This window comes from Phytophthora ramorum, assembly GCF_020800215.1.
Source record: "Phytophthora ramorum isolate Pr-102 chromosome Unknown Phyram_PR-102_s0026, whole genome shotgun sequence".
Lineage (NCBI taxonomy): Eukaryota > Oomycota > Peronosporomycetes > Peronosporales > Peronosporaceae > Phytophthora > Phytophthora ramorum.
In genome coordinates, this window is record NW_027150672.1 from 205,454 (window position 1) to 230,548 (window position 25,095).

The 25,095-nt window shown below is 54.3% G+C and overlaps 12 protein-coding genes across 12 annotated transcripts; 7 read left to right on the top strand and 5 right to left on the bottom strand.

The window, feature by feature from the left end:
• Nucleotides 1-138: 138 nt before the first annotated feature.
• KRP23_15229 (putative threonine aspartase) lies at nt 139-1,353 on the top strand (the record flags this gene model as incomplete). The annotated part of the gene is made up of 1 exon (XM_067886145.1): nt 139-1,353. The coding sequence occupies one exon, from the start codon at nt 139-141 to the stop codon at nt 1,351-1,353; it is 1,215 nt and encodes a 404-aa protein (XP_067736732.1).
• Nucleotides 1,354-3,288: 1,935 nt separating this feature from the next.
• On the bottom strand, nt 3,289-3,885 carry KRP23_15230 (Peroxiredoxin-2; the record flags this gene model as incomplete). The annotated part of the gene is made up of 1 exon (XM_067886146.1): nt 3,289-3,885. One exon carries the CDS (start codon nt 3,883-3,885, stop codon nt 3,289-3,291), a length of 597 nt encoding a protein of 198 aa, XP_067736733.1.
• Nucleotides 3,886-4,698: 813 nt separating this feature from the next.
• Nucleotides 4,699-5,295, top strand: KRP23_15231 (Peroxiredoxin-2; the record flags this gene model as incomplete). Its single annotated transcript, XM_067886147.1, has 1 exon — nt 4,699-5,295. One exon carries the CDS (start codon nt 4,699-4,701, stop codon nt 5,293-5,295), a length of 597 nt encoding a protein of 198 aa, XP_067736734.1.
• Nucleotides 5,296-5,705: 410 nt separating this feature from the next.
• KRP23_15232 (Glutaredoxin-C4, chloroplastic) lies at nt 5,706-6,020 on the bottom strand (the record flags this gene model as incomplete). Its single annotated transcript, XM_067886148.1, has 1 exon — nt 5,706-6,020. One exon carries the CDS (start codon nt 6,018-6,020, stop codon nt 5,706-5,708), a length of 315 nt encoding a protein of 104 aa, XP_067736735.1.
• A 541-nt stretch (nt 6,021-6,561) lies between these two features.
• On the top strand, nt 6,562-7,158 carry KRP23_15233 (Peroxiredoxin-2; the record flags this gene model as incomplete). Its single annotated transcript, XM_067886149.1, has 1 exon — nt 6,562-7,158. One exon carries the CDS (start codon nt 6,562-6,564, stop codon nt 7,156-7,158), a length of 597 nt encoding a protein of 198 aa, XP_067736736.1.
• An 879-nt stretch (nt 7,159-8,037) lies between these two features.
• KRP23_15234 (uncharacterized protein) lies at nt 8,038-9,468 on the top strand (the record flags this gene model as incomplete). The annotated part of the gene is made up of 1 exon (XM_067886151.1): nt 8,038-9,468. One exon carries the CDS (start codon nt 8,038-8,040, stop codon nt 9,466-9,468), a length of 1,431 nt encoding a protein of 476 aa, XP_067736737.1.
• Nucleotides 9,469-9,634: 166 nt separating this feature from the next.
• On the bottom strand, nt 9,635-10,231 carry KRP23_15235 (Peroxiredoxin-2; the record flags this gene model as incomplete). The annotated part of the gene is made up of 1 exon (XM_067886152.1): nt 9,635-10,231. The coding sequence occupies one exon, from the start codon at nt 10,229-10,231 to the stop codon at nt 9,635-9,637; it is 597 nt and encodes a 198-aa protein (XP_067736738.1).
• Nucleotides 10,232-10,772: 541 nt separating this feature from the next.
• On the top strand, nt 10,773-11,087 carry KRP23_15236 (Glutaredoxin-C4, chloroplastic; the record flags this gene model as incomplete). The annotated part of the gene is made up of 1 exon (XM_067886153.1): nt 10,773-11,087. One exon carries the CDS (start codon nt 10,773-10,775, stop codon nt 11,085-11,087), a length of 315 nt encoding a protein of 104 aa, XP_067736739.1.
• Nucleotides 11,088-12,394: 1,307 nt separating this feature from the next.
• KRP23_15237 (Protein GLUTELIN PRECURSOR ACCUMULATION 3) lies at nt 12,395-14,103 on the top strand (the record flags this gene model as incomplete). The annotated part of the gene is made up of 4 exons (XM_067886154.1): nt 12,395-12,551; nt 12,620-13,768; nt 13,842-13,883; nt 13,964-14,103. 4 exons carry the CDS (start codon nt 12,395-12,397, stop codon nt 14,101-14,103), a joined length of 1,488 nt encoding a protein of 495 aa, XP_067736740.1.
• Nucleotides 14,104-14,268: 165 nt separating this feature from the next.
• Nucleotides 14,269-15,868, bottom strand: KRP23_15238 (General transcription and DNA repair factor IIH subunit tfb2; the record flags this gene model as incomplete). The annotated part of the gene is made up of 3 exons (XM_067886155.1): nt 14,269-15,408; nt 15,479-15,553; nt 15,632-15,868. 3 exons carry the CDS (start codon nt 15,866-15,868, stop codon nt 14,269-14,271), a joined length of 1,452 nt encoding a protein of 483 aa, XP_067736741.1.
• A 1,185-nt stretch (nt 15,869-17,053) lies between these two features.
• On the top strand, nt 17,054-17,494 carry KRP23_15239 (uncharacterized protein; the record flags this gene model as incomplete). Its single annotated transcript, XM_067886156.1, has 1 exon — nt 17,054-17,494. One exon carries the CDS (start codon nt 17,054-17,056, stop codon nt 17,492-17,494), a length of 441 nt encoding a protein of 146 aa, XP_067736742.1.
• A 3,830-nt stretch (nt 17,495-21,324) lies between these two features.
• Nucleotides 21,325-23,158, bottom strand: KRP23_15240 (Uracil phosphoribosyltransferase; the record flags this gene model as incomplete). Its single annotated transcript, XM_067886157.1, has 6 exons — nt 21,325-21,434; nt 21,516-21,612; nt 21,697-21,848; nt 21,948-22,126; nt 22,223-22,375; nt 22,491-23,158. 6 exons carry the CDS (start codon nt 23,156-23,158, stop codon nt 21,325-21,327), a joined length of 1,359 nt encoding a protein of 452 aa, XP_067736743.1.
• Between the last annotated feature and the right edge of the window lie 1,937 nt (nt 23,159-25,095).

Genomic DNA, 25,095 nt, shown 5'->3' on the forward strand with positions numbered 1-25,095 from the left:
TACCATGCTACTTAAAGGCGGGGTTGAGTTTCTGATAAGTTGACTTTTTCAATACAACTACCCGTGTAAGAGACATTTATACGAGAGAATAGTGGTGACACGAGCATGCTCATTTAGGCAGCTCCACGAATCCGCTATATGGGCGATTGGCTGCTAGCTGTTCACTCCGGTGCTGGGCGCTACGGCTCTGCGAATGAAGCCGCGTACCTCTCTGTACTACGGTCGGCTCTTGAGACCACTCACCGATGCATTGCAGCCGCCAATTCGCCTCTTACTGCCCCGCAAATCGCCGTAAAATTGCTCGAGTCTTTCGAGCTCAGCACGTTGACAAATGCTGGACTGGGGGCGAACTTGACGGAACGGGGGCGAGTGGAGTGCGAGGCCAGCGTCGTTTGTGGCCAGACGCACTTGGCGAGTTGCTGTGGAGCTGTCCGTGGGGTTAAAAGACCCAGTTCATTGGCGTTGAAACTTTTGCAGCAGGTTGAAGGCGGTGGTGACTCGAACGCAAAATTCGCTTTCGGGCGACAACCGCCGCTGGTGGTTGTAGGGGACCAAGCTCGGCACTTGGCACGGGGCTTTGGACTTGAGACGGCGACGGAGAACGACCAAGAATTGGAGAGGTACCAGGTGACGGACAAAGCTCAAGACTATTGGGACAAGTGGCATCGACGTTTTCTGGAGAGTGACGAGACTCAAGAAGAGGATGAGCGGCTAGACACTGTAGGGGCTATTTGCATGGATCCGAAGGGGAATGTGGCTGCTGCATTGTCGAGTGGTGGCGTGGCGTACAAAGTTCCTGGTCGGTTGGGACTCGCTGGATGTCCTCGAATGGGCTGCGACGCTGCGAATGCTGTTTTGGTTGACAAGAGAATAGGTCGCAAGAGGAAGAGGGGAGCGGAGAAGAAGACGAAGAACGCATTTGCAGTAGCGTGCACTGGGCGAGGAGAACACTTCATACGCAGTAACTTTGTGGGGCGGTTGACCCGGAGACTGGAGAAGGCTGCGGATCTGGAGCGAGGACTACGCAGGACGTTTCTAGAGTCGAGTGAAGTGAATGGCGGAGTTGGAGCCCAAGGCGGCGTGTTAGCGCTCGTGTCTGCTCCGTCAGAAACTTCTGGTGCGGAAAAAGACGACACACCGGGCTCTAGCACGTCGAGGACTGTTCAATTGGGCGCGGCGTTCACTACGCCTTGCATGGGCGTGGGGTTTTCGCACTGTCGCGCTGATGCTGAGCCGCAAGTGCAAATCCAGCTCTTGCGTCGGCCTGAAAGTCGACAATTGGCAGGCGACAGATCTAGACAGGATCTCTCCGTGCACGTGTCGTTTTTGGGTCTTGATGCTTCACCAGGATAAATCTTGTCGAACTGCAGTCCTATTCGAGGCAATTCAAGAAACAGGTTGAAACTGAGCCATTTCCTGTTGCTCAGTATCATTTTTGCCTACTCAAGCTGTTCTGATGGTCTTCCATCTAGGACCGAAGGTGGAGACCACGACGAAACGAAGGAAAGTTGCTGGTGTCAAGCAACGCACGCAAATTCGACGAATTGAAAGGGATGCTAACTCTCGGAGTTCTTTCACGTCTGCAATACCTGCTCTCGCGCTCGCGACTCCACCCAAAGCTGGGCCTTTTCGACAGTGGGGTAAAGTTCTCCCACGTGCTCTTGACGATCGCAGATGCACCATTCCCGGACTTCGACGAAGCCATGCTACTGTACGTGGCAATATCATGTCCATCGGCAATCAACCAGTGGCCCATGCAACCCGGAGTATGAGAGAGATTCAGACTTGTCTATTACGCCATTATCAGTGGTTGCAGGATGTCTGGTATGTCTTGAGCCTGGTTAGCAACGCCGGTTCCTCGTGTGAGTCCGGTGGTTGTACGGGGCGTGCCGCCTTTCGCGGCTTCTCTCTTGGTGTCCTAGCTAGATGCTGCTGCATCAATAGCAGCCGTGTTCCTTGGATCTTCGTGTCTGCTCTTCGACGTTCCCGTTTTGCGATCGCTCGAATTTGCCTCATGCTGGATTCCCAAAATGTCCTAACACTACCATCTATGGTTACCTCCTCACCCTTGAATACGACTTGGTTGCGTTGGATCCATAGCGTTGTAATGCATACGCTGCACAACACTCGCCATAGTCGGTTCCAGACCTCCTCATATTGGTCTGCTGCATCCGGGTTGATCTTCTGGATCGCTGTCCGGATCACCGTTGATACTGGGGGTGCTTTCCTAGTGGCACAGCTTGCTTGGAAGCTGTTTAAGCTGGTGTTTGTCCACTGTTCCGCAGTCCAATGACTTATAAGCTTCTGCCAGCAAGCTTGAACGCATGGGCACTTCCAGAAGATGTGCTCCATGGTTTCCTTGGAGTTCCGGCAGCACGGCAGCTTCCTGCAACTGTTGTCGTGTTCTCGTCCTTCATAGTACCATGCAACCCGGAGTATGAAGCGCGGCTCCGTTGCACGTAGACCTCGAAGAATTTATTGGGTCTGTATGAACAATTCATGAAGTGAAGAGTGTCCTATACGTACGTAGCCTACAGATTCCGAAAGGGCTAATGCCTGAGCCGGCTATCGCCATGCAACCTTCCCCATCTCCAGATAGGCACATTCTCGTCATGCAGGTCGCGTAACGTGACACCCGCTGAGCAGCCCTCGAGTCGACGCAGCATTCTCCTCGTGCCTTACATCCGCGTTGAGAGGTCCGCCAAAATAGCATTTTTGGATGTGGCGGATAGCTCTTCAGCAGCGAACAACGGACTCTCGGGACTCCTTCAGCGATCTTTTCCTCTTCCTCCTCCGCATCCTTGCCTCCGCGGAGGACGGCGCTTGCTCGACGCTGGAGCTTGGACGTGTGCGCCTGACGGATAGTGAGAGCTTTCTGGAGCAGTGAAGCGCTGCCAGCGAAGCCTCGGGGCGTACCCAACAACAACACTTTCGAGAGCACCTTCGAATTGGCTGCGGATGCTGGCTGGGTTCATGAGTACAATGTTGAAGTGCGTACGGCCTACAATGCGAGGGAGGAAATTGCGTAGGTAGTGTCCAATATGACTGGTAGTGCAGAGCTTTAGGTTAGACCCGAGGGCTGCACTGGACTGGACAACAAGGCGAGCAGCTTCCCTCACAAGTGCATTATACTTCCTACACTTTATGAATTTCCTTCACACAATAACCGACATTCACGTGTCGCCTCTATATTTTTTCAGACTTGTCGTATACTCTGACATCGGTGAATGGGGGGGGGGGGGGGGGGTTAAATTTGAAGCTGGACGGACGACTTCTGCTGCTAAGTGCTCAGTTGGCAGCTTCGAAGTACTCCTTCGACTCAGCCACCGTAGGCTTGATCGTCTTCTTGCCCTTCTTCCAGCCAGCAGGACACACCTCACCGTGCTCGTCCGTGAACTGGAAAGCCTCCACCAGACGCAGAATCTCGTCCACGTTGCGGCCCACAGGACAGTCGTTCACCGTGCTCTGACGCAGCTTTCCCTCGCCGTCGATGATGAACAGTCCGCGGAAGGTGGCGCCGGTCTCCTCACCCACGTCGATCAGGACGTCGTAGGCCTGCGCGATCTCCTTGTTGAAGTCGGCGATGAGAGGAATGTCGAGCTCGCCCAGTCCGCCCTTCTTGCGGGGAGTGTTGATCCACGCCAGGTGCGAGAACTTGGAGTCCACGCTGCAGCCCAGCACCTCGCAACCCAGCTTACGGAACTCCGCCGCCTTCTCGCTGAACGCGATGATCTCGGTCGGGCACACGAACGTGAAGTCCATGGGGTAGAAGAAGAGCACGACGTACTTGCCCTTGTAGTCGGACAGCGACACGGTCTTGAACTCTCCGTCCACGACGGCGTCGGCGGTGAAGGCGGGGGCGGCGTGGCGGATCTTGAGAACCATTTTGGTAGTCGTTGGTGGGGTTGTCGAGTGTTTTGAAGTGCTGCGAACGAGGTAAATTCAAGAATGAGTGTTAGTGGAGTCAAGCTGTAGCCAAGACCAGCGAGTAGAGCAACCAAGATACGAAAGTCTCGGTTTGAGTGACATTAGTTATTGATCTTGTCGAAAAGCACCGCTGGTGTCTAAGACAAGCACCTGATCGCGACTGTACCAGGCACCCTTGTCTTCCCATCGACCGAGCGCGTGCCTCCACGCAAACACTCGTTTGAAGTGCTTCCTACACATCCTAGCGGAAGGTTGAACTGATAATCATCGTATTCACCCAAACCAGGTCGCTGTCCGACCCGCACACTGCAACCTCGTCCTGCCAAAACTATCCGACACCAACTGCAAGCGGCCACGGTCGGCCACTGAAGAGACGGCCCAACTACCGAGATGCAGGCTGAAGTTTGAAGTTTGAAGTCTGAAGAGAAGCCACTTGTCAACAATTGATCCGCTTGTCCTACCCAGACCTGTTTCTGTGCCCAAGGTTGCATAAGGGCGGACGCCCTTTCGCCAATCAGCGATCGGCATGATGTGCCTACTGATTCAATCCGTCACATTTCAATGCATTTACCACAAACAACTCGCAATCACTTATCAATAGATGAGCGTACACCCTCATTTCGTTAACATTTGTCAATACTTTCAGACAGCGTCATTTCCGTCTCCTTTGCCACGTACGTGGCGGCAGCCGGTGGCTGTCGTCGAGCAACGAACCAACAGTCGAGCCATTCTCAATTTTGCACTGCAAGACTCAAGACTCCAAGAATCACCATGACCCTCAAGATCCGCCACGCCGCCCCCGCCTTCACCGCCGACGCCGTCGTGGACGGAGAGTTCAAGACCGTGTCGCTGTCCGACTACAAGGGCAAGTACGTCGTGCTCTTCTTCTACCCCATGGACTTCACGTTCGTGTGCCCGACCGAGATCATCGCGTTCAGCGAGAAGGCGGCGGAGTTCCGTAAGCTGGGTTGCGAGGTGCTGGGCTGCAGCGTGGACTCCAAGTTCTCGCACCTGGCGTGGATCAACACTCCCCGCAAGAAGGGCGGACTGGGCGAGCTCGACATTCCTCTCATCGCCGACTTCAACAAGGAGATCGCGCAGGCCTACGACGTCCTGATCGACGTGGGTGAGGAGACCGGCGCCACCTTCCGCGGACTGTTCATCATCGACGGCGAGGGAAAGCTGCGTCAGAGCACGGTGAACGACTGTCCTGTGGGCCGCAACGTGGACGAGATTCTGCGTCTGGTGGAGGCTTTCCAGTTCACGGACGAGCACGGTGAGGTGTGTCCTGCTGGCTGGAAGAAGGGCAAGAAGACGATCAAGCCTACGGTGGCTGAGTCGAAGGAGTACTTCGAGGCCGCTAACTAAGTGGATGGAAGACGTGAAGCTCTGTTTGGTCTTCTGAGGAGACTGGATGAGTAGAAAATAGCGACAAGCAGTAGATAAGTCGCAAACCAGTTAAGTTACAGCACACTCGTCTTTGTTTGTTGGTGAAGAAGCTGTAGTTGACAGTGACGTCAAAGGCAGGGATTGATGCAGTATACTGTACTCCGCGCTAACTGGGCTTGAAGGTTGTGAAATGGCATGTATGGCTTCATCGTAGCGCATTGCTGTTGTTGTCGCCGTTCCCCTCCGGAACAGCCTCTACCTGGATCCTTTCACCGTCTTCACTAAGATGAAATTGGCCACTGCGGAATGGTCAGTCGAAATACGAAGCTTCGTATATTGAGTTGCAGCAAAGCTATTCGCCTCGTCGTTTTAAGTTACAGCGAGGACGTCTACAGGGCGCCGCTGTGCTTCAGCAGGGGCTCCAGATCGCCGGACTTGTGCAGCTTCCTCACGTCCGAGTTGCCGCCGATGGACTGGCCGCCCACGAACACATTGGGCACCGTGCTCTGGCCCGTGAGGTCCTCGAGCGCGTCCTGCTGCTCGCTGCCGCCGTTGATCTGGTCCAGCTCCACCACCTCGAACTTGGCGCCCAGCTCCGTCAGCAGCGTCTTGGTCTTGGTGCAGTACGGACAGTAGCTCTTGCTGTACACGACGACGGGGGACGCAGCGATCTGGGCCTCCACGGTGTCCTTGGCGCTCACCATCTTGGGCTGTTGTTGCTGTGGTCTTGAGCTTGTCGACTCGAGGAGTGGGTGGGTAGGTGGGTGGGGGGAATTTGGAAGTGAGAGTGGAGGCGACAAGGAAGACCCACTGCAGAGTCTGCAGTGCAGACACCACAACGGGGTCGGACATTGCGACGTGTAAGCGAGTGAACAGGTTGATTACCATTTTCGATGTGCGGAGCTAGTCCCGTGGGCGGACAACGGCGTGGATCGGAGGAGGACACATCGTCTTCGCACCGATGACCGCCTTGGAGAGTATCTGACCGTCAGTCCTGTCAGCGCAGTTGAACGAAGATATGAGACCGAGTATCGCAGCGGCGGCAAGCTCCGATGCTGAAGCAGCAGAGCACCCACGTCCGCCCTCACTCCGCTCAGCGGTGATAAAAGAGGCTGCGAGGTTTGCTTGGACTTGCAGTCGCGGCAATCAATGTTGCCCCGGTAGACTGGCACCAGTTCTCATTCTTGAATTGTCTTCATCCGCAGCGCTTCAAAACACTCGACAACCCCACCAACGACTACCAAAATGGTTCTCAAGATCCGCCACGCCGCCCCCGCCTTCACCGCCGACGCCGTCGTGGACGGAGAGTTCAAGACCGTGTCGCTGTCCGACTACAAGGGCAAGTACGTCGTGCTCTTCTTCTACCCCATGGACTTCACGTTCGTGTGCCCGACCGAGATCATCGCGTTCAGCGAGAAGGCGGCGGAGTTCCGTAAGCTGGGCTGCGAGGTGCTGGGCTGCAGCGTGGACTCCAAGTTCTCGCACCTGGCGTGGATCAACACTCCCCGCAAGAAGGGCGGACTGGGCGAGCTCGACATTCCTCTCATCGCCGACTTCAACAAGGAGATCGCGCAGGCCTACGACGTCCTGATCGACGTGGGTGAGGAGACCGGCGCCACCTTCCGCGGACTGTTCATCATCGACGGCGAGGGAAAGCTGCGTCAGAGCACGGTGAACGACTGTCCTGTGGGCCGCAACGTGGACGAGATTCTGCGTCTGGTGGAGGCTTTCCAGTTCACGGACGAGCACGGTGAGGTGTGTCCTGCTGGCTGGAAGAAGGGCAAGAAGACGATCAAGCCTACGGTGGCTGAGTCGAAGGAGTACTTTGAGGTTGCCAACTAGGGATATAGATCTTTGTGGCGTCGGTAAATAAACGGCAACACGATAACTTTCAGCATCTTTGATTTGGTTATGAATTGATAGTTGGGGCTTGTGCACTATGAAGTCCTGGTATAAGATTACTACGTACACTGCGGCTGGCGCTGTTGGTGACCAGTTTTTTTTATAGCAAACCGAGTTTGTATTCAGAGCGGTTCTCAACGCGAGATCCCTTCAAGATGTTACTTCGGTGAAGCTACACTTGAAGCCGGCGCGTGCGACTTTGCCAATCGTTCGCTACTTCTCCAGCTCTCTTCACCACGAAAGTATACTGGACTATCGTCCCGTATGGATATGTCCTGGCAACAACACCACGGGCACTTCAAGTCTGCGTGGGAGCAGGCTATCCATGCCCGATATGTGGCTGCAGTGAGCATGCACTTATCTAGTCCACCGTTGTGGCCACCAAGCGGAGAGGGTCAGCTGGCACAGTGAGGTCTAGCAGCTCATGGTACATTCGTGGTGCGCCAAGACTTTCCATCTCCACCTGTTAGCCTGCACGGCACCCTATTTGACAAACCTGAAATCTTAGCGGGGACAATCGTTACTCTACCAAGCCTACTGGACGTGGAGCGAAGTCCCAGTTCTTCATTGGCGTGCTCCGACTCCACTGCGAGCGCTGCACGATACGGACAGAAGTCAATCGGAAGGTTCTTCCGAGTGTAATTACTATTAAGCATTCGGTTTGCACCTTCCGTCGATTTTCTCGAACTTCATCCGTGGAAACTTGACCACAGCGAGATCCCAGACTTGTTCGTAGCGTGCTCACATTTGCATTTACTACGGGACGTACACGACAAGCGCTTCTCGACCTTCAGCCTGCGATTCAAAGCGGAGACCGTCATGCCTGCAAACCACTCGCAGTCACGACCTCGGAAGGACTCGATTGGAGCAAACAAAGTGTCAAGTGGTCTACAGCTGCTGTCGCCGACTCTGCAGCAGTCGATCCAGAACTCTACGTCGAAGCACTCGGCCTCGCACCCTGCGGGGTTCTTCGGATGGAGCACGACGCCACCTGCCAGCTACGATGCACCTGGACTTGGTTCATCCTTCGTATCTCCAGACGCGGACCTGTCACCGAAAAAGGACGAGGATGAACCGGCAGCGTTTGATTTTGACGGATTCACATTAGCCTCGGTGCGTGGCAGGAAGGGGAAAGAGGAGCAAGGCCTTAGTGAAGCGGCTACTCGTCCGACGTCCCGAGTCGCACGCTCCAGCAACACAGAACGTCGCCAACAGCCCGACGCCAGCGCAGACTACTGTGCCTTCTACTACAACGACCTCGATGGGTCTAAGCCCAATCCTCTGGGCTGTAGCATGGGAAGCGTGCGGACTACAGCCACAACGGAGGATTTCGAGATGTCTCGACGTCTGCACCAACAATCTTTCCAGAAGCGACGTGGCAGTGTCATGAACCGCGAGAGTGATGCCAACAGGACCACATTCCAGACAAGCGCAACAGCAGCGGCAGCGGGGTTCCCCATGGCAAAGAAGAAGGAGTTGACGGCTGTGACTATGCGCGGTTGGTTGCAGAAGCGCAAGGGCCTCATGATCAAGCGTTGGAAGCCGTACTATTGCCTCTTCAAGAGCGATGACAGCCTCTGCCTCTATTCGAGTGAAGATACCGTGAACGGGAAACTAGAGCAACGCTATCAGGTCTTGCGCGTCCAGCTGACGGACAAGAACGACTCGTTCCACATCATTGGCGTGGATGCGGACGGAGCGCCACGCCGTGAGGAATTCCGAGCATCGGTCTCTCCAGAATGGACGCGGTGGTTCCAAGTCCTGGGCAAATTCTTCGATGAGAAGTCGATGATCCAGGCGCTGGCTCGCAAGCCCGAACTTACACTTCCGACAGCTTTCGACGAGTCTGAAGGAGGCCGAACGCGGGATTCCGAGGACTGGGTCGACACCCTGAGCGACGTGGCTACCAAGGCAGCTATGCCAACGTACCACCACTACGACGAACGCCGCAGCTACTTCAGCCATCGGAAGCAGTCTTCAGCAGCGGTTCGCGACTCATTCGACGGTCGTGGCGATGATCTAACGTCAACAGTGTCAACTTACTCTGGGTCTTCGGCGCCAAGCTCCGGTTCCAACAACCAGCCAATCGAAGCCGCAGCAAAACCTGGTAACCAAAAGTTGTCGGATTGCCCGATGATTGAGCGCAACAGCCAAGCAGCCGTCCCTATTCTCGAGGTCGGAGCGTCCGTGTCAAAGCTTGACGCTGGTTTGGCAGCAGCAATGTCGTCCAGTTTCTCCTGGACAAAGTAGTAAGATCATTAATAATTTGTTTATCACGAATATTTGTTGGAACCCCACCACAGTACCAATCCACAAAACGTAACAAGTACGAAGTAGTTGTAAGTTATCGTGTTGCAGTTTACCAAATATGCCTTCTAAGGGCTGCCGTCGTAACAATAGCAAACCCATTATCTCTCTAGTTGGCAACCTCAAAGTACTCCTTCGACTCAGCCACCGTAGGCTTGATCGTCTTCTTGCCCTTCTTCCAGCCAGCAGGACACACCTCACCGTGCTCGTCCGTGAACTGGAAAGCCTCCACCAGACGCAGAATCTCGTCCACGTTGCGACCCACAGGACAGTCGTTCACCGTGCTCTGACGCAGCTTTCCCTCGCCGTCGATGATGAACAGTCCGCGGAAGGTGGCGCCGGTCTCCTCACCCACGTCGATCAGGACGTCGTAGGCCTGCGCGATCTCCTTGTTGAAGTCGGCGATGAGAGGAATGTCGAGCTCGCCCAGTCCGCCCTTCTTGCGGGGAGTGTTGATCCACGCCAGGTGCGAGAACTTGGAGTCCACGCTGCAGCCCAGCACCTCGCAGCCCAGCTTACGGAACTCCGCCGCCTTCTCGCTGAACGCGATGATCTCGGTCGGGCACACGAACGTGAAGTCCATGGGGTAGAAGAAGAGCACGACGTACTTGCCCTTGTAGTCGGACAGCGACACGGTCTTGAACTCTCCGTCCACGACGGCGTCGGCGGTGAAGGCGGGGGCGGCGTGGCGGATCTTGAGAACCATTTTGGTAGTCGTTGGTGGGGTTGTCGAGTGTTTTGAAGCGCTGCGGATGAAGACAATTCAAGAATGAGAACTGGTGCCAGTCTACCGGGGCAACATTGATTGCCGCGACTGCAAGTCCAAGCAAACCTCGCAGCCTCTTTTATCACCGCTGAGCGGAGTGAGGGCGGACGTGGGTGCTCTGCTGCTTCAGCATCGGAGCTTGCCGCCGCTGCGATACTCGGTCTCATATCTTCGTTCAACTGCGCTGACAGGACTGACGGTCAGATACTCTCCAAGGCGGTCATCGGTGCGAAGACGATGTGTCCTCCTCCGATCCACGCCGTTGTCCGCCCACGGGACTAGCTCCGCACATCGAAAATGGTAATCAACCTGTTCACTCGCTTACACGTCGCAATGTCCGACCCCGTTGTGGTGTCTGCACTGCAGACTCTGCAGTGGGTCTTCCTTGTCGCCTCCACTCTCACTTCCAAATTCCCCCCACCCACCTACCCACCCACTCCTCGAGTCGACAAGCTCAAGACCACAGCAACAACAGCCCAAGATGGTGAGCGCCAAGGACACCGTGGAGGCCCAGATCGCTGCGTCCCCCGTCGTCGTGTACAGCAAGAGCTACTGTCCGTACTGCACTAAGACCAAGACGCTGCTGACGGAGCTGGGCGCCAAGTTCGAGGTGGTGGAGCTGGACCAGATCAACGGCGGCAGCGAGCAGCAGGACGCGCTCGAGGACCTCACGGGCCAGAGCACGGTGCCCAATGTGTTCGTGGGCGGCCAGTCCATCGGCGGCAACTCGGACGTGAGGAAGCTGCACAAGTCCGGCGATCTGGAGCCCCTGCTGAAGCGCAGCGGCGCCCTGTAGATACCTGCTTAAGCTTGCTCAAATTCCTCTTTTTGAAAATAATCGAAAGTTCTACCATATGTAATGGTAATACATGAAGCTGCTCGCAGAAGATGTGATAAGCCTCAATTGACTCTATCGATTATCGTTTTCGAGGTTGCTTGCACGCGAAATAGATCCCTCAACAGCGATATACATCTTCATGAGCAGGCCCGTTGTCAACAAGATGGTTGTGCTCAAGAGTGCGTAAGACGCGGTGTTTCGTTTCCTCGAGTGGCAACGGAATGCCAGCGTCCTCGCGACGCGATGGCCTCGCTGTTCAGTGCTCAAGGCTTTCGCGAGGACTGAGCGCCACATGACTGTTCTTCTGCCATCAGAAGCCGGCAATTATGGACTGGTGGTGCGGTTCAGCGGCCCAATCCGTCCGTCAAACTGCAAGGCGACGAGTGCGTTGGCGCTCGCCCACTTGCGTGACCTGGGGCCGTTTTCAGCGCTATCCCATGCCACGTAACGTTCTTCAGCCCACACTGGCCATCACCATCAGCTTTGCTTTTCGTTCACTGGCAAAGACTAACATTGGGCTATTTTCGCCGTTAGCGATGGTTTCGGGCATCTGAACCTACACACTCGCGACTGGCAGGGAAGGTTGAGTCCCCCACTACCAGCGCCAATGAGTCCAGAGGCATCGCGGCATCGCAGCGAGACCTCCGTCCCAGCTTACTGAAACAGCAGGACGTGCTGGCCAACGTGCCTCTCCGCCAAGCAAGGGGCGCAGAGCCAGCGACGACCTGAGTCGAGCAAGATTTCGTCGGGTCGCCGCCGTACCGCGGGCGAGCTTACAAACAGAGAGTTCGCACACGTCGCAGACTCGAGGGGAAAATTCGCAGCAGCGAAATCCCACTCTACTGTGGGCCACACCACATGCAGCCAAGAGACACGAAGACGCACTTCAAGTCGGGAGTATAGTGAACCCAAGTAATTTGGAAGCGACCATCACTCCGACCGTACCGTAGAAATAGCCATGGCTCGAAAAGACAGAAGGAAAACGGAAGCAACGAACGAAGCGCACGCCAAACTCAGTGCGGGATTCGCTATTCTGAGCTCAAGGGAAACCTTCCCGACCATCACTCCTGCATTCCGCATTCCGCATCGCCCAAGTAACGACCTGCTGGCGTCCGCACTCCCCAAGTGACAGCAAGCAAGCGCGGCAGGAAACGGCCCCGGAAACTCCTCGCGGCGGCTCGAGCACCTGCGATCTGGCTCGGCATTCTACGACTCGTAGACTGGACCCGACACCCGGCACGCTCTGGGTTGTACCTTTACGAAACATGGCGGTGACCCCCGTTAGTACCAAGAACGACGAGCGCGCGAGCGTCAAGGAGGCGTCCACGACCGGTAGTCGCCTCGAGGTACGCTCCTGGGAGAAGCTGCACCCGCACGGAGACGTCTACAGCCCGCGCACGGGACACACCGTTACCAGCAAAGGTGCGTGGGAGGGATAGATGGCGTCAATGGGTTGCAATGTACCGGTACTGAAATTTTCTCTTTGTTAGATGGCAGAGTGTATGTTTTCGGCGGCACGGATCGCAGACGGCGACAACAGGATCTGTACCAGTTGGACTTGGACTCGAGCACGTGGTCGCAGGTGCAGACACGCGGGACGCTCCCGCCGAGACGCTCCGGGGCACTGGGCGTCGTGCACGAGAGCGACATGTTCATCTTCGGGGGCTACGACGGCCGCGACGGCAACTACTTCAATGACCTGTACTACTTCAACTTCGATGAGCAGCGTTGGAGCCAGATGCCCAGCGTCGTCGAGGACCGGCCCGAGGCCCGCACGGACCACATTATGGTGCTGCACTCGTCCAGTATTTATATCTTCGGCGGCTACAACGGCTCGAGTCGGTTCAACGACCTCTGCGGATATGACATCCACGCGCAGCGCTGGACGAGGCTGCAGGCCGCAGGCGCCGTGCCGTCCAGACGCTTCGGCCACAGCGGCGTCGTGCACGCTGATACGAACCGGCTGATCGTTTTTGGCGGCTGGGATGGACGCGACACACTCAACGACCTGTTCGAGTACAGCTTCGTCACGAACGAGTGGAAGAAGATGGAGACGAGCGGCAACAGCCCGCCACACCGATATCGCCACACGGCCGTGATTTTCGGCGACAACATGTTCGTCTTTGGAGGAGTGGACAAGACGCACAGTCGGTTCAACGACCTGCAGCGACTCGACCTGGTGACCAACACGTGGAGTGAGGTTTGCACCACGGGGAGCATCCCAAGCAGCCGCACATTCCACCGCGCGGTTGTCGTAGACAGCAAAATGTACTTACTCGGAGGATACGACGGCACCGACAGACTGCAGGACCTCTACTCGATTGATATCGGAGCATTGACACCGCCGTCACTACTGGAAATCTGTGCTGACTACGTGCGTACAAATTTGGACACGGTATTGGAGACGACAACGTTCAAGGGCGTCCCACAGGATATCATCGACCACGTCGTTTTCAAGCGCGACCTTGAGGGACGACTTCGAGGCAAGTGCAAGCTTTGCCGGCCAGGCAGGTGCTGCGTCTACCGCATGCAGAAGGTCGAGCCTTGCACACAGGACAAGCAGGACCCCACCCGGACAAATGTCTTTGGCTGCGTATGCGGTCATTCTACGTTCCACCACGAGGTAGTGGAGGAATCAAGTACGTCGGCTGAATCTTCCACCCGTGATTTTCGGAGTAATGTGCTGACGTGTTTTCCTTGTCTTTTGCGCAGAACTGTACGGGAAGAAGCCGGTTGGATCAACGTCGACAAAAGGTGCGAACTCTTCTTTCCCGGTGCTGTTAGGTACAAGTCCGGTCGAGATATTAACTTGCCGTCCTCTTGCTCGATTACAGTTCTCATGCTCTGCGGGTCCATTTACAAGCGCCTCTTCGACTCGACGTCGTCCACGGCGTCCACTTCATCACTTCTTTCCTCTCCGCGTAGTCGTTACTCCGACGATAGTACGAACAACGAGAAAGAATGCTTAGCATAGACAGCAACGCCGGCTCACTCTGCGCAACGGCACACAGAGAGGGCTTGCTTGATCTCGCGGTCGCGCCCTGGAGCCACACTAACTATTATCAAGTGCTGCATTAGTAAGTTACTCCATTTGGCAACCTCACTTCACGCTTTTATTTAATGCTATCAAGCAGCGGGTCTACGATCGAGACGAAAGCTGGGTCTGAATGTAGTGGCGCACATCGTCGATACCAGCAGTGGCAATCGACAGTCGGAAGTGAATAGGATCCATCCACGTGAGCACCTTGAGGTCCTCGGCGTAGTCGCGCACGCTCTCGTAGTCTTCTTTGCTATTGAAACCATCGAACAGGATGCCCTCCAAGAACTGCACGCGATTGCGCTCGCGCTCCCACAGGTAGATCTGGTCAGCGATGTTCTCGGGGATCACGGGAGTGTTGCGACGCATCTTGGGGTGCGCGTGCTTCATGAGGAAGTCGTAGATCTGCTGCGCTGAGATGCCGTGAATGAGAGCCGAGCGCAGACTCTCGCGCGTGATAAACCCGATTGCCATGTTGGGCAACCGCGCCACGATATCCACAAAGACACTGAGCATGGCCACGTGCAGAGTTGACGTCGTGTAGGCGTAGATCTTGAAGTTTGTCTCCACGACCACAAGCAGCTGCGCGCCATGGTCAGCCGTTGGAGCATGACGCGGGTCTGCCACCTGCGACTTCACGCCGGCACGCACACCGGCAAACGAGCTCGTGAGGCTCACCTGGCTGCGCTTCTGACCCGTTGACCCGCCGAAGATAAGGTTCACCGCCAGGCTCGTCGTGTAGAAGCGGTCCGAGGTCGGCCGCTTGCGGAAGAGCAGTCCAAAATCGATGAAATCTCCCAGCAGCAGCCGCTGAGTCTCCGTCAAATCTGCCACAGCGTAGTATTCTCCCGTCTGGCAGTAGCTGATTTGGAACAAGAACTGCAGAATATCCTCCTGCTTCAGTGTACCCGTGTTGTCCAGCGTGCGAATGTACTCCAGCATAAAAATCCACATCTGCACGTGAATATCCTTGAGCATGAACTCGTAGCCCGTATCTGTAATGTGCAGCGCCCTGGAATCAGCTCCACTAGACTGCAGCAGCTTTGTGCGTAGCAAGATGTCCACCACCGACTGCGGCGGTTCCTGCACAGCCGTGGAGCCCACCATGTAGTGCAGCACCGAGTCCCATCTTGCTCGCGCATACCGTTCCAGATCTGCCGCAGCATACGTGTTCTCCGGGTCCTTGGGAAGTTGCAGTCTTCCTCGCTCCCACGGAGACCCACCCAAGTTACTCAGCGCATACTACACAACAATAATCTCAACGTCATTTTACACAAAAACTAACATGATAACATTGCTCATATTTCTTCACCATGAGCTGCTTCTGGAATGTCGGGTGGGGCCGATACGCTCCGTCCTGCTGCACGAACACCCTCAACCCTTCTAACTGCATTAACAACCCAGTCACATTATGAGATATGCCATCTATATGACAAACCATATGATATGACGTCATATAGCATACCTTGTGCAGCGCGGCGTGGAACTGCGGCGGCATGCGCTTGGCGTCTCCAGGCTCCGGGACGACCCACTGCTCCAGCAGAGCGCGCGGCACCGCGGCGTTGCTGGGCAACAGCCGCATGACGAACTGCTGCGCGAGGGGCGGGAGTGCCTGGAAAAGCGCCTGACACGCCCATGGGTCCTGGTATAGACGCTCCAGCGTCGCCGTCGGCAGCGTCTCGAGGAAGTCGAAGGCGTCCATATTGGCGGTGGGCACTGATCGATCCTCACTGTGGCGTACATAGATTTGTGTTGGAAACACAATTGCGAACAATTTTGAGGGGTCTTTGATCCGTTGAAACCTCAGTGTCCACATGGACGTTTTGGAAGCTAAAGGCTAATGTGTTACAAAGCTAAATTGTCTGAGCAACAGCCCGCCGTTCTGCTTTAGCAGAGGGCAACGTCCTTCCCCACGAGCGAAAACGCACAGTCCGCTCTCCGTTGTGCGACGTTCATGCTGTACGATCGTATTCCTTGGCGGATAGTCGCTTCTCAGAGCCGCAGCAGCTCATGGCAACCTGACTCAGTAAAGATCACCAGGCTGGTCCTTCCCCGTGCTGCGTGCGACGGCCAATGCGACGAAACACGTTGGATAGTGTCGATAGTGCATTCAAAAAGCAGTGCTCTACCCGGTGGCAACCACCACATCTTGCTCGTGCTGCCCGCCTAGCCGTCTCGGTGGCTCTGGCATGGCCCGCCTCAAAGCACTGACCAGTGCCATCTGTCATCGCCAAGCAGCTGTGGAGTCCACACCTTACCGCTGGCCTCAATGCAAGCATTGGAGTGCAGGAAACAGCAAATGAGCGTGGTGATAGCATCCGCTCGTGACAGAGGGCACCCATGCGGAAATCAAAACTCAGGCGCGGCATTGACAATAAAGCATCGCGCGCAGCAGGAAATGCAAGCACTAAAATGCACCGCGCAGGCTTCAGGAATGAGTCTCACGCCAGCGAGCCGTGCTTGTGATCCGAAAATTGAACACTTACCACGTCAGACAGTGTACCATCGCAGTGGTACAATGGATGCTTCATCCGCAAATTACCTCTATCTAGAGAGGAAATTTACAATAAAATAGTTGATTAAACGTCTTTATGTATATGAGAAATCCTTTCGGTGCGTCTCCCGAGCTGAAAATTCCTGTTGGGAGGGCAATTTACTTTTCAGTCGCGCAGCTGGCCAGCCCAATTTTTATTGGCTGGAGAATCCAGGGCGTGGGACTGGCGCTTGAACTCTGTCGCCATACAACGCGCAAGTCAATCGCGGCCTCTCCCACCTCCGCACTCCGGCGATAGACAGACAGTCGCAAAAGAACGCCCAAGCACGCGGAACGAAGGCGAGAGTAGCAGATCCGCTCGCCAACTTTACTCGACTCGCCAACTTTACACACATGGGGCTCCGGACGCTCGGCTTCCTCCTGTGCGTCCTGACGACGGCGACGCTGGCCCATGACATGGCGACCAACAGCAGCTCCAGCTCCAGCTCCAGTTCCAGCTCCAGTTCCAGCGAGAGCGTCGCGCAGCTGCTGGCCGACGTGCAGGCGGCCGTGGCGGACGACCCAGCGCTCGCCAACCTCTTCGACATCTCGGGCGCCAGCCAGATGAGCGAATCAGAGCTCACGACGCTGCTGCAGGAGCTCCTGGACGTGAGCCTTAGCGGCAGCGCCAGCAACTCGAGCGACAGCGCCAGCGGCTCGTCACTAGGCTCGGCGTCGGCTGAGTCGACGCAGAGCGCGTCTGCAGCGGGATCGACGGTCTCGAGTGCTGCGACGGTTTCGCTCTCGACATTGGTGGCGCTGGCCGTGGTGGGCGCCCTCTGCGTCGCACTGTAGGCTGACATCTGCCTGGTATTTTATTCATCGACCCAAGAACTCGTCAGACCCGAGTGGACAGGAAATCAAGCGCCTTAAAGAAAATTTGTATTTTTCATAATTTCTGTGTGTGCTTTTTTGTTGCCGGATTTTGTTGCAGGGGCGTGCTAGTACGGGTTTTGATGAGGACATACGCTGGTGACTTGTTCAGTACTTTTACCGATGTCGCTGGGGAAAGCTCGACAGGTGCGGCCGATTGAGAGCCGTCTTACCACGCAAGTCTCTGCTCCAGCGAGAATTAACTCAAGTCAAGATGGGAAAAACACGTTTTTGCAGAGATCAATTACAGCATTGCAGCATTGCACGACCATGGTGGTGTTTGTGGTGGGCAGTACATGTCTGGTATGGACGCTGCCGCTACTGCAGTTTACCGTTGCTCCCAACTACACCGTCAACAGAATCACGAAGACTCGAAGCTTCGATGGAGGGTCTTTTTGGCTGGTGTTGTTGGATCCGTCGTCGACAGTACTGGCCCTCGGGATTCTTGGACTGTGGGTGGTTGCGGCAGGCTTTTCATCGCTGTTGGTTCGGATCGCAAAGCTCGGAAAACTGAAGGAAAATGACGGGGACAAATGCACCAGCTCCGACTAAAGCTGAAGTATGTGGCAGATGGTGACACTAAATTGCGTCGCATTGCTTGCTACCTCTGCTGTACGCATGGCGAATGAAGTATCTACGGGTGACAGTGCCATGGGCTATTCCTCGTCGCAAGGTTTATTTGCTTCATGCTTTCGCAGAAAGTGTGCCTCAAGCTGGGCGACTTCATGACGGACGTCGTGTTGATGTATGTCAACCTTGAAACCGGCTCGCCTGGTCCTCGTGTGACTGTATTCACTGTTGTCGTCCATAGTAGCAAGCCACTTGCAAATGCTGCTTTCTGAGCCTACCCTTGGGAAGGATTTCACTGCTTGTGGAAACCCTGGGTACACTGTACGTGCGAGTTCTCGTTTTTTTGTTGATGCTGAACAGAACTACTTCGTATTGACAATGCCTTGTGGTCTGGGCAGCTTTGATTTTCTCATTTCTATCGTGCTAGCACTTGCGTACTGCTTCAACGTTTTCTTTCGACTGGAGATTGATTAACTTTGATATCTGCCCAGCCGGTTGGTTCGGCTAGCTTGCTAGCGGTTCCTGCACAGACTATCGGAACTTGGCTTGGCTCCACGGAAGCACGAGTCTTGCCCTTCTTGGTATACTTGCTAAGCGTGTAAGTTTCCAAAGACTACGCATTTAACCACACCAGGACCACAGAGCGGGAAGAAACCTGAACAAGTGGCGCCAGGAGTAACTTGCTCCCGGCGGTCAACGCGCGAGAAACACATCCCGTGACCTTCTTGCAGCGCTTTCCTAAGCTGGTGACTCAACGCGTTTGGTAAAATGCGTCATGCTGCTTACACTGTCGATGGCACGACACATCGCTTAGCCAGGTGGTGATTGGGAAGAGTAGATTGGCACGCCTGCTAAAATGACGGCGTTGTATTCCAATTATAGAAGCTCCGCATCTACTGCTGCAGCTCCGAAGTGGCTTGCTCGAATACGATACTAGCCAAGTCCTTTGTAAGAAACAAAAGCAAAAGAAGCCACGTGTGGTGTGTTGGGGCTCACAATGCTGCCAGTAGTTCGAATTGGGCTTGATGTACCCGCCAGGACTGACATCGTTGTGAAGCGTTATTAAAACCAGATAGCTATGTACTGCACCGTCACTCTGTATGGACTCCGCCCTTGTTTAGCTGAAGCCACCAATGCATACAATAAAGCAACGATACCATGTTACTATCCACGCATCTTTAGCCGGTACGCTTTTCGTGCAGGTACCGTCCGCTCCGATTTTTCGAATACGTAGATCCACACACTCGAACTATGTTCACTGGCATCACTGACTTTGTATCGCGTTGCACCGATGACGATAAGCTGCTGTAATAAAACCTGTCACGGATTGAAGCGCATTCGATCGATCGATTCCTCTTGCTCTGGTTAGCCAAATTCGTTGTTCAGGATAGAGGTTCAATTTGCGTGAGTCACCATTGATTTGACTGTTGGTAAAATGGTTACATGTTTTGTGGACCATTTGTCATGTCACGACTTGTCTTGAAGGATCGTCTCTACGCACCGAGCGTGTCTCCATTCCTTCGTTGATACATACATCGAAGTGAGCTTACTGAAAAGCCTACTTTCCCCCCAATCTTCAATAGTTTGCGCACGTCAGGGGCGTACTAAGTCCTTGCTGGAAACGTCCTGGGGAAATGTACTCAAACATATCCGTGAGTTCTCAGTCCAAAGCGGAGAATTCAAACCAGTTCCTGGAGTCGTCAGCAACACTTTCAGGATAGTGCGAGCGTATCGGGCGAAGAGGCGCGTGTTGAGCATTATTATCTGACACATCACTGGGATCATTATCGTGGGCTGCAGAAACTCTCCGGTAAGACAGGTCATTGCTCAGTAAGTAGACGAACCCACAATAACCACAAGACCCAAAATAACCATACCACAGCTTGTGCCGCGACGCCAATAATTTCTGAGCGGCAAATGCACAAACAACTCGTTAGAGCCAACCACACAGACTAGATCGCTTCGAACCCGCGATTTAAGGGCATTGCTCACGAAGGCTGCCCGAAGCAACCACCACAATGGCACGGTGGAATTTGCACCTCACCATGGCTAGATTCTGATAGCCGATCTGGAAGAAAATAAATACACTCACGTCAATTCCACTCGTAGCCACTCGGACAGGTGAGACGAGTATGATGATCGATTTGTGCAAGATGAATTCAAACCCGAAGCTGCAAAATCTCCGCAGGTGGAGGATCTAGTGTGCATGTGAGCTGCATGAATCAAAGAGATCACCCACGAGTATAAGTACCTACCGGATTGCATGTAGCTTGAACCAGCTTGATCCCGTGACAGTTTCCTCCTCTTGATGCCCCTTCGTTTGCGGATGATCGTACGATGTGATGATGACGAGCGATTTGATCTAGAGCCAGAAGTCTGCGAGTTTTAAATCCGCTAGGTGCTCCTTGACATCGAGCTATCAACATGTACACACGTGACAGATAGTTGCCCGCATTATCTCACCAGCAAAACTAGAATAGACTCACCTGTCGGTTCCACCTCACGAGTTTGAAGACCAGACGTTGGCATTGTCGAGCATGCGTGATGGACCTCAACATGCAAAGCAACAAGCAGAACCTCCGTGACATTCCCCGGATGCTGGAATAAAGCAGGCCGTGTTATTATAGCACGAGTCCCTGCAACTCTGTCACAAAGCAAAGGCCACAATAGCATCAGCAGAGATAGTTAGTCAACGCATGTACTCCTTTCTGCTATACCTGCTCAAATGGTTCGACTCGGCTTGAGCAACACGCGGGTTTTCTCATCTTCTTCCTGTAGAGAGCTACCGGTAATGAGAGACTGTGCGCGCCTAGAAGGCAGCCTCTGCTGTTAATGTGGCATCTACAGACAGCGATGGCCAGTTTAAACGCTGCGTGTCCGAATGGTGAGGACGAAGACGTGCTGGGCTAGCCATGCGACGGCAGTTGACACCGCTCAATCAAGGATAGGTTAGGTGTTAGCTTCTGTGGGCAAAATAGCTGGGTCAGACAGCGTGGATGACATTGCCAGATGAGACGGGACTGCTGTATGAACCATTTGCAGTAGCATACTGTTCGCTGAATAGTATACCACGTTGACGGCTGCGACGCAGTCACGACCTGTTGAGTAAGATGCATCAAAGCACGTCGCGGTTTCACAATATGCTACAGAATGTTGTGGGCTCCAACGTTTATCCGAACAAACTATGCATATTCGTCATTGTACCGCGCTATGAAGTCGCCGAAACCAGGGACGATGTTTCCCGTTAATGGGTCCACGGTGCAGTCGATGGCTGCCGTGACAACATGGACTTCTACTCATCCATTGTAAACACGAAACTCGCTCGATATGAGTGCATGCAAACGGGGCGGAAGTACGGACTGAGGGAACGTACGTGGAAAGTGGCTGCATACGGCGACGAGGCCGTCCGACGCACACATGATCGCGACGAGTGTGATGTTTTTCTCTAGAGTACCTACGCCACAAAGAGTCTACCAACACATTGTTAGCCAAGAAGATAACGTTTACTTGATTCTACAGCTAGCTAGCGTAAAGTCATCTCGTCCCTCGTGTACCTCGATCGCCTTGCACTCGCGCCCGCCAGTAGAGCATGATGCGGTGAAGAGAAGCACTTTGCACGATGGGATGCTAGCCGGCAGGTCCATTCGACCCAAGCACCATTGCCTAAGACCGCGCTGATCGGTGACGGCGTCAACGTGGATGTAGCCTGTTTGAGCAAAATTGACAAGCACGCGCACAAGCCGAATAGGATTGCCAGCGACATAACCCTTCAGAAGCTGAGCGGTGAAAGACCTAAAGACCATACCTTCTGTGGCATCGACTTCGACTTGATGAAATAGCACCGAAAAGGGATACCCTTCGTCCCCAAGCTTTACTCCACATAGTTGATGCCTTCGCTCAATTCCGGTGGTCACGTGGCCACTCGAGGTGGTGATTTCCACGGCTCGGGCGTCAAGTTGGCCAAATACCTCCTCGAAAAGAATCCTACTCAACATCACGTCGCATCACAATAACACAATTATAGTGCGAGCTTGATCAGACAGATGCAGTTCGTCCTGAAGCGGAGAGGTGTTAGCGCACATGATGATTCGCCCCGCAGCGCGGCGGAATGAGGATGCATCCGATCGGCGATCACGCAGCGTCGTCATAAGCATAAGCGCCGATGGAGTCCGTACTTCATGAACATGCTGTTGGTCCCTTGCTGGCCCTGCCGTCGAGGTAACTTCGCTGTTCCTAGACAACCGAATACACACCAATACGTTATCACGTTATTGACAACATGACATTAGCGAAGGCCATATCCGGCGATGGTTAGATCTGAGCACGCAGCAAACTTTGAACGACGTACGTTTGCGGATTCACTGGACGCGAAAGAATCTCGAATCGATGCTTCTGTATGTGGCACACGGCTGCTCGAGTGACGCCGAACTCCCGCGCGAGAGCTGCCTGTTGCTCTCCACCGGCGATGCGCTCGATGATCTGGCAGCGGACTTCGTGACTTAAGTACTGGGGGCGTTTGCGCGCTTTCTTCGCACCTGCCGAGGTGCTCGAAGGAGACGGAGCTGCCTCCTCTTCTTTCGTCTCCTCATCTTGGCCACCTTCTTGTTCTTCCGTTGGAAGGTTAGTAGAAATGCTCAGTTGATGTCGAGTACGGGACCTCGTCGCCGGTACACGCGCACTCGAGGCGCTCCTACTCGGTGGTTTGTCCTCGTCCAAAGTGCGCTGCTGCATGGCTTCGTTGTTGTTCTGCTCGCTGGTGTTACTGCTGAAGTCGCGTCTTTCGTCTCCAACCGACAGAATAGAAGAGGAGTCATAGTACACTCGTGGTCTGAGAGGATACCCCCCACCACGTGCTGTTTCGAGCTCACTCTCCCAATCCTCTGAACCAGGAGGAGGGGCCCCACTAGCTTGCAACACTAACCCTTGGAAGGACTGGGGCTCCCCGGAGTCTCTGACTGGAGCTCCAGACGAAAGAATGGAGCGCTGTGAGTGGATCGCGTCGCGGTTAAACCGCATGGGGGCCGTTAACTCTCAGGATGTGTATTGGGAAGGGCCTCAGAAATCAAGACGTTGCTATTATGTTTCGAGTTGGATGCAATTTTCGGCCAGTAAACTGACATAGCAAGCGTGAACAGACACGCGATTGGCCGTCTGCGCACAGGATCGTGTGCCTCGTCGATACCTCGAGCGCGCCACCAAGATGCACAGGCTTTTTCTCCATGTTGCAGGGCATCTGGCACGACTCAACATTCATAAGCGACGTCCTCGCCTCAGACGTGGCAGGCTGACGCAAGAGCAGTTGGTCGTAGCTCGCCAAAATCGTTTCAGGTTTGCAAGTTTGAGGCCGCGCTCAAGACTGTGCTTGCAGTTTTGCTACGTCACTCTCTTTCCTTTTCTGTTTCTGGCGAGGCTGACTTCGAGGCACGTGATGAGGGTTCAGGATCGTCCTATGATCGAGGACGAGGTCATCGCCAAAGACACAACGTCAAAGATTGGGAATGTCTGCTGACGAACGAGGACGAGCATCAGGACACGAGCACGTTTTGACGCCCACAAGCAACACAGCTGCAAGTTAAATCGGGATCGAGCTGAAGCCCACCTGGAGATCGAACACACACATCTTGAGCGTCCACGACTCAATGTTGGGACTTTGCAGCTCTCCGAGATCGGGAACCCCAGGAAACGCGCTGACACAACAGCATCTAAGCATAGTTATTTCGTGATGACACTTGATCCACGAACAAAGCTGAGTGGTGTCTGCCGTTCTTCCGTTAACGGACGCGACTGTCGTGTGATTTCTGAATAGATGCTACAGATCCGTCAAAGCGATGGAAGTTAATCGCAAGCTGTAGTGCAAACGGAAATGCCGAGCCTGCGCGCGGGGAGAGTCGTATGTTACGTCTCGTAACCCGTTCGCAATGAACGTGAAACGTAGTACTTTCCCAAATTTTAAGCTTTCTGCTGAAGGCACGCATCATGTTTTCTTTCGAGCGCGAACTTCAAAGCAACTATCTGCTGTGTTTTGTGTCGTGCCCATTTGTACCTTGGTGCCAATGCCCAGCACGGAAATGCTTCTTGCATGTGGACACAGGCACGAGTTGACATGACGCCCCCATCCGCAACCGCAAAAGGTAGCTGCGTAATTTGTGTGACTCGTTCGCCGCACAAACGCCTTTAGCTGCAGAAGCGATAGCGATAGCGGCTCATTATGCTCAGGTACTGTATGCCGAGGCTCTCATCTTTTTATATTGTGCTCGCCAAGTTCTCTCACCTGGGGAGTTTCCACAGCCCTGACCCCCAGTGAGGACCCCTTACACGAGGTTAGGGACATGCATGGTTTATTGCCAGCACAACAAATTCATGATGTAGACACCCTCATGTTATCCACTGGAAGCCTGCCGAATATTAAGTATGCCACCACCTTATCTGCAGCAGATAAGACCGACATAAAAAAAATATATGTCGCTTTATCGCTAAAAACGTCCACCACAAGTGCACTGCGTGCGTCCCATTGATACTGTCCTGAATCAGACAAGATCCATAGTAGTTTCAAGTACTCTAGAACGTACCCGACACTTTGTCTAGGACACGTCGGGCACACTCACTTCCAGATTTTGTCATTATTCAAGTTGCGTGCAAGCAGCGAGCGCGGCGATGACGGACGAGGAATCCGACATGATGCTGGTGCTGGACAGTGCAAGGCAGGGAGCTGAGCGAGGTGAGACGGGAGGTATTTCACTTCTTGGTCAGCCGAGCGTGGAAGATCGCAATGCAGAGCCGTCACGTTTTGGCCCAGTGCTTGGACACGCCATACGATTCGGCGTGGATAATGTTGTACAAGTACGGCACCGATATCAACTTCCTGAACCGCGACGTGTTTGACCAGGTACGACGCAAATATCACTGTGTGTGTGTGTGTTTTTTTTTTAGCAAACCTTGTATTTACCTTGTAT